Raw genomic sequence first — 11159 nt, 5'->3', positions numbered from 1 at the left:
ACACTTTGCTTCATGTGCTGGGATTATTGTGTAAGTACATCACTTTGAGTGTTGTCTAAGAAGTCACTCCAAAATCTACACGTGTCCAGCTAGAGTGACATGAGGTGACTTCTCAGTTCATATCATGTGTAAAATAGTTGTGAGTTCAGAGTGGACAAGGAGCTGGTTTAACCCAATGCAGTGGTGTGAGTCTTCTTCTTAATGCAGCAAAGGAAGTGGGACTTATTAAAACAGAAAATGACTCAGCAGTAAATCCCCACATAGTTCACTGTTTCTTTTCATAGGCTACAATTTAAAGTTTCTCTTCAAACAAAATGCTTGTATTTCAAAGGTCAAAGAGGTTTTTATTGTCATTTCAAACATATATGAGAGGATGAGAGGACGTTCCTCCAGGACCATGGAGCTACTTGAAGACATAGGACTAAGTACAATACTAGAAAATTCCAGTCTACAGCAGCAATATGTAGACTGGAGGCTCGGCCGTTGCCCCACAGCCCCTAACAAGGGACTGAACATAAAGAGTATGTGTGCAAGCTTGTGCAGACAACAGTGTCAACAGTGCAAGAACAAGAGACAAACACTACAACACAAACAGTACAAAACACTTGGGAGACAATGCAGCTAGAAAAAGACATTACACAGAACAGAGAGCAGCACAGACTGATAATCAGACTAACAGAGTATGAGTTAGGATGGTTGGAAACATTTGACTGAATAGCTGCATCATGTGTGCAAGGGATGCAAAGACACGTGCAAAGGACTGACAGGTTATGAGTATAGTTGTGATATTATTGTGGTTGTGGGTGAGTGTGTTGATGTGTTTGTGTTCTATCCATATGAACATACCTAATATATGACACAGAATCATTTGTGTCTGATCTAAGTGCCATGTCTCCATGAGTATAAAGAATGTAGTTACTAACTGTCCATTCTGCTACAGGTTTATTTCTATCTACTGACAATCAATGACCTCATCATTTCTATCTGAGACACCTTGAAAAGAGGAAATTCAGCCTGAGGTTTAAACTAAACGTCTGCTGTTCAGTAGATGACTAGTTTGATGCTTTCAGCTTTCAGCACACAGCAGAGAAACAGTTTTGTTGCTGCACAAACTACTTGACTTTCTGAAGCAGACATTTCTCTAATGCAACATTCTTCATTGTTACTGTTTGATATTTACTCACTGCATCATACGACTATGCGCATAGTGCAACAAAGTCTTGATGACTATTGATTAGAAATAATCTTTTCAAGGAGTCAGACATAAAATGACTCACAGTTTGACTAGTTCTACATCATCTTTACCATCAAGAGTTAACATAGTTTGTATTAGCAGTAGCTGGACAGGAGGCGTCAACATGTTAAACCCAGAGCAGTGGTCTGAGATGTTGTGGGGGCTGGATGTGAGGATGATCTCATATTGATGTGAAGTGAAACTTTTTCTTTTCTCACGGTTCTTTCTTCCTCTTCAGATGCTGCAGTTGTTGCTTCCTGGTATGAAGTTGAAGTCTTTGTCTGAAGCAGAGTGACACGTTGTCAGTACGTGAACTCAGAACAAACACAGTACAACTCAATACAGTCATGATGCACTGGATATATACAATATAACACACACAAATATACTTACAGTCAACAATGTGATTTTAGGTAAAGTGTTGAAATAAATATCTACTCTAAGTTCGTATGGTTGTAGGTTTGATAGAATCAAGTGTGAACTGAGTTTGTATTTGCAGTAGGAGGACAGGAAGTGTCACAGTGTTCTGTGGTCAAACCCAGTGTAGTGCTTTGAGTTTCAGTGAAGACAGAAGGAAGTGGGATGGACTAACAGGACAGAAATAAAACATTAGCAGAACCCCAGTGATCTCATACTGACATGAATCTTCTTTTTGTCCTCACAGTTCACTGTTTCTCTTCATAGACTGCAGTTCCAAGTTTCTCTTGATACAAACAGGAAGTATTTCTCAGGTACAACAACAGAGTGTCAGTGCTGGATGTGAGGATGGGACACACTTTTCTGTGTGTGCTGTTGTTGACCTGTGAGTACCAACTATTTATCTTCATACATGTAGGCAGGGTTTTGACAGGTGATCTGATGTAGTTCAGGAGCCAACAACTGTGTTGAATAGTCACAGACAGATAATATTGGTTCTTCATTTGTTCCATTTTATTCACTAATCTGGTACCATATGGAACTGGAAATGTCATAAGAAGCCTAGTTATTTTTTAAATATTTCTTTATTGTTGAAGATTTGACTTTTATTTTAGTGTTGTATACACTCCTCTACTGTGGACATGCTCAAGGTCAGTTTCTCTATTTATTATTTTTATTCAGTCAAGATTAGTCTGAACGTAATTCATCCCTGAATAGTTTTGTCAGTATATTTATTACTTTAATCTATGTATCTAAACAGATTGTAGAGTAAAATAGATGAGTATAAAGAATGTAGTTACTAACTGTCCATTCTACTACAGGTTTATTTCTATCTACTGACAATCAATGACCTCATCATTTCTATCTGAGACACCTTGAAAAGAGGAAATTCAGCCTGAGGTTCAAACTAAACGTCTGCTGTTCAGTAGATGACTAGTTTGATGCTTTCAGCTTTCAGCACACAGCAGAGAAACAGTTTTGTTGCTGCACAAACTACTTGACTTTCTTAAGCAGACATTTCTCTAATACAACATTCTTCATTGTTACTGTTTGATATTTACTCACTGCATCATACGACTATGTGCATAGTGCAACAAAGTCTTGATAACTATTGATCAGAAATGATCTTTTCAAGGAGTCAGACATAAAATGATATAAAGCAACATGTGAATATCACTTCCAACACTCATTGTCTATGACCTCACAGTTTGACTAGTTCTACATCATCTTTACCATCAAGAGTTAACATAGTTTGTATTAGCAGTAGCTGGACAGGAGGCGTCAACATGTTAAACCCAGAGCAGTGGTCTGAGATGTTGTGGGGGCTGGATGTGAGGATGATCTCATATTGATGTGAAGTGTAACTTCTTTTCTCACGGTTCTTTCTTCCTCTTCAGATGCTGCAGTTGTTGCTTCCTGGTATGAAGTTGAAGTCTTTGTCTGAAGCAGAGTGACACGTTGTCAGTGCTGAATGTGAGGATAGGACACACTTTGCTCTGTGTGCTGGGGTTATTGTGTAAGTACATCACCTTCTCAGTTTGAATGGTTCAGATGAAGAAAAATTTTTCAGATGAGAAGAACAGAGTGTCAGAGGTTTGTCTCAGAAAGCTTGAACACGACAGACTTGTGGTTTCTATGTTGGTTGTTGATTTGGTTTGTTTCACAGTTAAATACACGACTGGACTTTAATAGTGATCATTGACACTAATATATTTTCATAATGCAACTAACAACAAGTGTTTAAATAAATATTTACTCTAAGTTCGTATGGTTGTAGGTTTGATAGAATCAAGTGTGAACTGAGTTTGTATTTGCAGTAGGAGGACAGGAAGTGTCACAGTGTTCTGTGGTCAAACCCAGTGTAGTGCTTTGAGTTTTAGTGAAGACAGAAGGAACTGGGATGGACTAACAGGACAGAAATAAAACATTAGCAGAACCCCAGTGATCTCATACTGACATAAATCTTCTTTTTGTCCTCACAGTTCACTGTTTCTCTTCATAGACTGCAGTTCCAAGTTTCTCTTGATACAAACAGGAAGTATTTCTCAGGTACAACAACAGAGTGTCAGTGCTGGATGTGAGGATGGGACACACTTTTCTGTGTGTGCTGTTGTTGACCTGTGAGTACCAACTATTTATCTTCATACATGTAGGCAGGGTTTTGACAGGTGATCTGATGTAGTTCAGGAGCCAACAACTGTGTTGAATAGTCAAAGACAGATAATATTGGTTCTTCATTGGTTACATTTTATTCACTAATCTGGTACCATATGGAACTGGAAATGTCATAAGAAGCCCAGTTATTTTTAAATATTTCTTACTGTTGAAGTTTTGACTTTTATTTTAGTGTTGTATACACTCCTCTGCTGTGGACATGCTCAAGGTCAGTTTCTCTATTTCTTATTTTTATTTATTCAAGATGAGTCTGAACGTAATCCATCCCTGAATTGTTTTGTCAGTATATTTATTACTTTAATCTATGTATCTAAACAGATTGTAGAGTAAAATAGAAGTCAGTTTATTTTATGTTGTTGACTGAGTAAAGTTGAGGAGAATATTTGTGTTTGGTTGTAGATGCTGTACTGACTACTGACACCTACTGGTCACCTTTGTTCACTGGAGAGTCTGTTACCTTCATATGTGACATGAAGGAAGGAGGAGTCACTGACTGGCATTATAAAATCAACAAGGATGGTGGAGAATTTATTCCCTACAACACACATCAACGCTACACAATAAATCTGTCTCCAGGTTACAGTGGTGGATATCAGTGCTGTGGTTACAACAAGAGATCACATCAGACAAAGTGTAGTAATACTGTCACTTTAACTGTATCTGGTAAGATCTCATTGTTTATTGTCTTATTCAAGTGTGTTAATTTTATAGAGTAAATATTATTTGAATGTCATTGAATTTGAGACTTTGATCAGGACGTCTGTATTTAAAATAAAATGACTTCATGTAGCTCTGCCACCATGTTGAAATGGACATAAATCACAGCTGCTTCAAAGTATTTACAACAAACTATACATATAGTGGCATTGTCTGTTGAAGCATCCATCCTTTTGTCAAGTAAATTAAATTAATGAAGAATTCAAAAAAGTATTTTACTGAAAGTGGCAGGTTGATATGACAGAAAATATGAACATATATCAAAACATTTTCTCATTTTATTTATAGCATCAGATAGACCCAGGGCCACACTGACATCAGGACCAACAACCATACCAGTAGGAGGCAGAGTGACACTGACCTGCTCTGTGGAGCCCTCTGCTGGATGGAAATATGAGTGGTTCAGACGTAGCACAGACACCTCTGAAGTTCAAGTCATAAATGATGGAGAAAACAGAGTTATCAGTGTATCACAAGGAGGAATCTACTGGTGCATAGGAGGAAGAGGAGGAAGAGGAGAACCAGTTTACTACACTGATCACAGTGATCCAGTCACCATTGAGATAACCTGTGAGTTCAGTTGTTTAGTTCGAAATATTCACGATTTCGTGATTTTCATTGGAATTAATGATGACACCTACAATATTGAGTTTTCTCTGTTGATTTCATGTTTCTATTTGTGTCCCAACTGTTCATATCTGGTGGAAACAGTTCCCAACAAGGCTGTTGTAACACAACAACACAACTGGCCTCAGATATTCAGAGGTGAGAAGATCAATCTGACATGTGAGGTCCAGGGAGGTGAAGACACTGAGTGGAAGTATGACTGGAGAGCACCCAGATCATCTACACACTGGACAGACAATAAATACTGGACTTTCACTGCTTCTGAGTCCAGCACTGGAAACTACATGTGTAGGAGTAGACTCAGAGATGACTCATATTCTTCAACAGAGTGGAGTGAAGCCATCACACTGTCAGTATCTGGTAAGTCATGTTTGTTGTTTGTTCTGTTAAACTATGATTACTCCTGATAGTCAGTAGTTAATAAAGAGTTTGGTCTGAAGGCAGACACTCTTATTTTCAGCTGGCAAATGGGCAACAATGTTTCCGTATCATTCAATCATTCAGAAAAACAAAAAGATAAATTCATTCTGTCTAGTTATTTACCTAACCATAAATATTCAAACACACATTTAAATGTCAACACTGTGTTTCTTCTTTTTGCCTCTAACCGTAACAATCAAACTCATTGACTCATACACTATGATCAGGGTTTAACACTCTATAAAAAATATCATGTGTGATGAGAGGTACAGATTTGAAGTATTGTTGAATATAATCTGAGTTACAATCAAATGAGCTCCTCCTCAGGTGCTGCTTATGGAATCAAGCTAAAATGTGCTTTGTGTCTTTACTTGTCAACACTATTTTAGTTTTTCTCAGTTGCTAAAACACTAAAAGCCATTGGTTGAACTCATTTAGCTAATTGTGCAGTCTGTTGTCAATACCTTAAACCATTTCGTCTGGTCTGAAATAAACTGGGATGTAGTGTTTTCTGAAACTTCAGAAAACACCAGCGGCGTAGGGGATGACGATGTTCTTCCTTCTGCTGTGCTCCTCTTCACTGTCCTTCCTCCGATATCTTTTTGAGCCTTTAACAAAGGTCCAGTTGGGATATCCACATGTTTTGAGGGTGTGTTTGATGTGTTGCCCCTCCTTCTCCTTTCCATCCTGTCTTGTGGGTACAGTCTGTGCTCGGTGTACCCTCAAAACATGTGGATATCCCAACTGGGTCTTATAATAGGTGAAGTCCAGTTGCCTTTATTCAACCTCTTTTTGGATTATGCTGTGAAATGTTGATGGACAATTAATAAATATTTATCCTGAACACAACAGCAGGTAAACCAAAGGCCAGACTGAGTGCTGACACCAGAGATATTCCAGTAGGAGGCAGTGTGACCCTGACCTGCTCAGTGACGCCATCATCTGGATGGAAATACTACTGGTACAGAGATGAGAAGTCCTCTGAACCTCTGACCACACAACATGCTGGTTTCTATTTAAATGGACAAATGAGAGTCTCACAGGAAGGACTGTACAGGTGCAGAGGAGGAAGAGGAGACCCAGTTTACTACACAGAGTACAGTGATTCAGTCAGGATCAATGGAAATGGTGAGTTTGAAAAAAGGAGGAACCACAAAATGCAGACATCCAATGTCTATCTATGGATACATCAAGTCATTCTGATTGATGTTGAATTTTGTGTCTTTATTAATGAATCTTGAACATGAACAGTTCCAAACAAGGTGACTGTGACTCTCCAACCCAACTGGCCTCAGATCTACAGAGGAGAGGAAATTACTCTCAGATGTGAGATCCATGGAGGAGACACTGAGTGGGAGTATGAATGGAGCTCTACCAGTTCATACAAACCTCCAAATCTAAATGAGTTCAGGATTAAATCTGATTCTTCACTCCACACTGGAGACTACAAGTGTAAAGGTAGAATGAAAAGTAAACAACAGTCTTCAACAGAGTGGAGTGATTCCTTCAGATTGACTGTATTCATCAGTAAGTCTCATCATAGTTCACCAGTCATCACGTATTTAACTGTGACTTCATATTTATATCATATATATTTTATTAAGAGATAGCAGACAATCATATTAAGATAAATAACACCAACTTCACGAGACACACATGTTGAATGTAATCTACCATCAGTACATAGTAACATGTTTTCATTCTGATAAAATCTCTATCAACAGATAAACAACCTGTCCTCTCTGTGTCTCCATCATGGCTGAGTCCTGGAGCCTCAGTAACTCTGAGCTGTGAGGTTGAACATCCATCTGCAGGATGGAGGTTTTACTGGTATAAAGCTGTTCCTGATCTATCACACAACTACACAACCTACTGGTATGAGCTGCTTCCTGGTAGCATCAGTGGAACTGAACAAGATTCCTACATCATTGATGGACAGACACACACAGCAGGATATGTGTGTAGAGCTGGAAGAGGAGAGCCAGTGTTTTACACTGATTACAGTCCACCTCAGTTTGTCTGGTCTGGAGGTCAGTTTGTTTCCATCTGTTCTGTCAATAACTAGATGTTATGTCTTTACTTTTATTAATCACCTTTTATCTGTGACCTCCATGCAGTATCTAGAAAACTAAAACACATATTTACAATTCATTGACTATGAATATCTATGTTCCTCTAATGTTAGTATGATATTTCCTCTTTTCCTCCCTCAAACTAATTCTCTTCAACCATCATGTTTTCCTCTCAACAAATCGGATAAAATGAGAAACACAAAAAAGACAAAATAAACTGATACAGGTCATCTTTAAAACACAGGAGGTTATTTGTGTTGTGTTGTGTTGTGTTGTGTTGTGTTGTGTTGTGTTGTGTTGTGTTGTGTTGTGTTGTGTTGTGTTGTGTGGGTGTAAGTTGGGTCTAGAAGAAAGTACATGTTTACACAGGAGGAAAAAGAGAAGGAAAAAGTAAACAAATAAATGAAAGAGAAGTAAAGAAAGAACAACATGACTTTAACTCATTAAGGAACGACGTGTTTGAGTCTTTACTCTTCATCTTTGCTCATGTTACTGCTCTAACTGATCAGATTGTCAGAGTACACATGTAGTTTCTCATTTTACACACTGCTGCTTGATGCATATCAACTAAAATAAACTGAAATGGTAGAAAAAAAGTAGTTTGACCAAAACACTGCAGCTTGACATGTTTGCACTAATTTTCAGCAATTAAAAAAAAAGAAAGTTAATAAGTATTTGCATTGTGGCCGTTTTAATATTAATATCACTGTTGTTGCTTTGACTCTTTGTCAGATTTCCATTCATCAGCGTCTCTCACAGTGAATCCTGACAGAGTGCAGCACTTCACCTCTGACTCTGTCTCTCTGAGCTGTGAGGGAAACTCTACTGAGTGGAGAGTGAGGAGGTTTACTGATGATGGCGTCCTGTCACACTGTTCTACTGGGGGACAATGACTGGATTAAACATGTAATGTTAATAGGTTAGGGGACAGTAATGCAGTGTACGGGTGTGAGTCTGGATCAGCTTTCAGCAACGCAGTCAACATCACTGGACAGAGTGAGTATTAATCACATGTTACTGTCATCACCCTGAATCTGCTGATCTCTACATTAAATGTCATGTTGTTTGACTGTTTTCCAGCTGATGGTATCATCCTGGTGAGCCCTGTCCATCCTGTCACTGTGTTCCTAGTTTTAACTGAATGTCGTTATTATTTCCAGCAGTGTCCAGGTCTGAGAGCTCTTCATTTCTTCTTCCATTGATCATTGGACTGGTTTGTGGAATTTCACTGATTATTCTTCTGCTGCTGTTGTGTCTCTACAAACAGTCAAAGGGTAAGAACATTTCCTCCTGATATTAGATTGATTATAGTCTAATGATCAAAGTCACTGATGTATTCTGATTACTCTATGAGGACTGTGAAAGCAAGAGAACAATTAGTTTAAAACCATGTCTCTTTTCACAGATTCCTGCTTTATCAGGTTGGTACAACTCTCCTCTGTCTCATCTTCAACGTACTAGAATTACTTTCAGAGATTCCGATTAAATCTACTGGATTCAAATGTTTTGGTTTCACCAGGTCTCAGAGCACAAATCAGAGCTCTGCTACAGATCACATGATCAACCAGGATGAAGGTCAACAGAGTGAACATCCTTCTCCTCTCCACGGTCAGCCTTAACCCTGACTTTAGTTTCTGACTAATCTTTAATGACAGTTCACTTTTTCTTGTGATCTGATCTGAACCGTTACACAACTCACATAATGATATTAAATCCAACCTTTGACTCTGTAGGTGATGCTCATGTCTATGAATCAATCAAAGGCCCTGAAGACATTGAAAATGGTACAGTATGTTCAGTAGTAAGGAAAGTAAAGAAGTGGACCCTTTAGGATTATGTGCTTTTATGCATTAGTGTTTTTCAAGAGACAATCTGTGTCATTCACCCGACATCCTAAGAATATGACTAAGGTGAGATCTTTTAGGAGCAATGCTCTTAGGTTCCTCCTGAACGTTGTGCAGCTCTGATTTACATCTGCTCTGAGGTTGTTACAGTTTAATGCTGCTGATGAGGTTTGATCACTTCATAAATCCAAGCTCGGATTAATTAGTTCAAACTCGTTCTGTTCAAGATGAGACAACATTTTACAACATATATAATATTAAAAGTTGTAGACACTTTTTCCAGTTAGTGATTCATATTTCACATGAATCTTTTTTAAACACTAGAATGAGAAGATTTTCTGTAAATGACTGAAGTTCAAACATGTCACTATATTTCAGATGAATCCAGGGATGTCACATATTCTTTGATTGAGCTTAAAAACATCACTAAGAAGGGTGAGTGTTTTATGTGGAAACAACCAAACAAATGTAGAACAAACAGCAGCTGAGACCCTTTTATAGACCAGTAGCATCTAAATAACAGATAATATCATCTGATCCTTTAACAGAGAAGAAGCAGAAACCAGAGGAGAGCTGTGTTTACTCTGCTGTGAAGACTGGATCATCTCCAGGTTTGATTCATTACAACAGTCCTGTCTAGAAAAAGGTCCTTCTTCTGTGTTGTACAGTTGAAACCTCAAGTGTGGCTTTGGTTTCAGATGACGGTCTGATGTATGAACAGGTTCTCTTCCATAAGAAAGGTAAAGCCAAGAGAGACAAAGGTGAGTCAAGTCTACGTCCACCTGCAGCAGTGATTGTTGGAACAGGATGATCTTGATGTGATGTGGCTCACTGGAGCCTAATGTAGATATTATTGTCGTTTGTTACACGTTGTCTTGTATTTCTTTTAGTACAGTAGGTTTCTGTTACATTTTAGTGAAGAAACTGGATGTATTTTTTAGTTTTAAGTGACTCAAACAATCTCTGTCTTTGTTCACAGGAAAATCAGCTCCTGCAGCAGCTGAAGAAACATTTTATTCTGAAATCAAACCAGGAACATCTCATGGTAAATATAACATTGATTTCTAAGAATAGATCTCTGTTGTGCTCAGACTACAGGAGTTTTGGTCTGATTTGTTCCTGGATTCCACCCTCCTGGTAAATAGAGGATAAACCATCAGATTATCTGGTAACATGAAGGTTCACACATGTAATTTTAAGATTTCTGAACTGCTCACATTAAACCTGAATGACATCAAACATGTTTGACATCTAGGACTTAAGCAGAAGTTAGCAGTTGTGACTTGGATATTTATTTTTGTCTATTTCCTTTCAGGTCAGTAGAGATCTGTATCAACAAAACCATCTGAATAGATCATAAAAGTGAAGCTACTCACATGAATAGCAGGTATTTAAAGACATAAACCAGCTGAATGTGCTGCTTTTAGTGCAGATGTATTTTATAAAAAGCTTCAGTTTGTATGAATGTAGTGATCGTGTGGCTTTAATATAAGCATCTTTTTCACTTCTTCATGTTCTGTCATCAAACATCATTCTGTTACATGTCCACTTAAAGAAGCTAACTATGTTGGGGAAAGAACTGATAGTATAACAAGTATTTTATGTTTCCCTGAACTGATTAAGTATATTGTAAAAAGCTTGGCCTTTTCTCAC

General features: G+C 38.1%; 1 protein-coding gene across 1 annotated transcript; it reads left to right on the top strand.

Annotated features, from left to right (window-relative positions):
- Window positions 1–4030: 4030 nt before the first annotated feature.
- LOC125023238 lies at window positions 4031–10707 on the top strand. The gene is made up of 12 exons (XM_047610382.1): window positions 4031–4034; window positions 4226–4489; window positions 4832–5113; window positions 5255–5550; window positions 8840–8936; window positions 9068–9083; window positions 9182–9270; window positions 9396–9446; window positions 9885–9941; window positions 10055–10117; window positions 10205–10267; window positions 10486–10707. The coding sequence occupies exons 2-12, from the start codon at window positions 4297–4299 to the stop codon at window positions 10572–10574; spliced, it is 1296 nt and encodes a 431-aa protein (XP_047466338.1). The 5' UTR covers window positions 4031–4034; window positions 4226–4296; the 3' UTR covers window positions 10575–10707.
- Window positions 10708–11159: the final 452 nt, after the last annotated feature.

This window comes from Mugil cephalus, chromosome 1 (genome assembly GCF_022458985.1).
Source record: "Mugil cephalus isolate CIBA_MC_2020 chromosome 1, CIBA_Mcephalus_1.1, whole genome shotgun sequence".
Lineage (NCBI taxonomy): Eukaryota > Metazoa > Chordata > Actinopteri > Mugiliformes > Mugilidae > Mugil > Mugil cephalus.
Note: the sequence above shows the minus strand (reverse complement) of the source record. Positions and strands in the feature narration are given on the sequence as shown.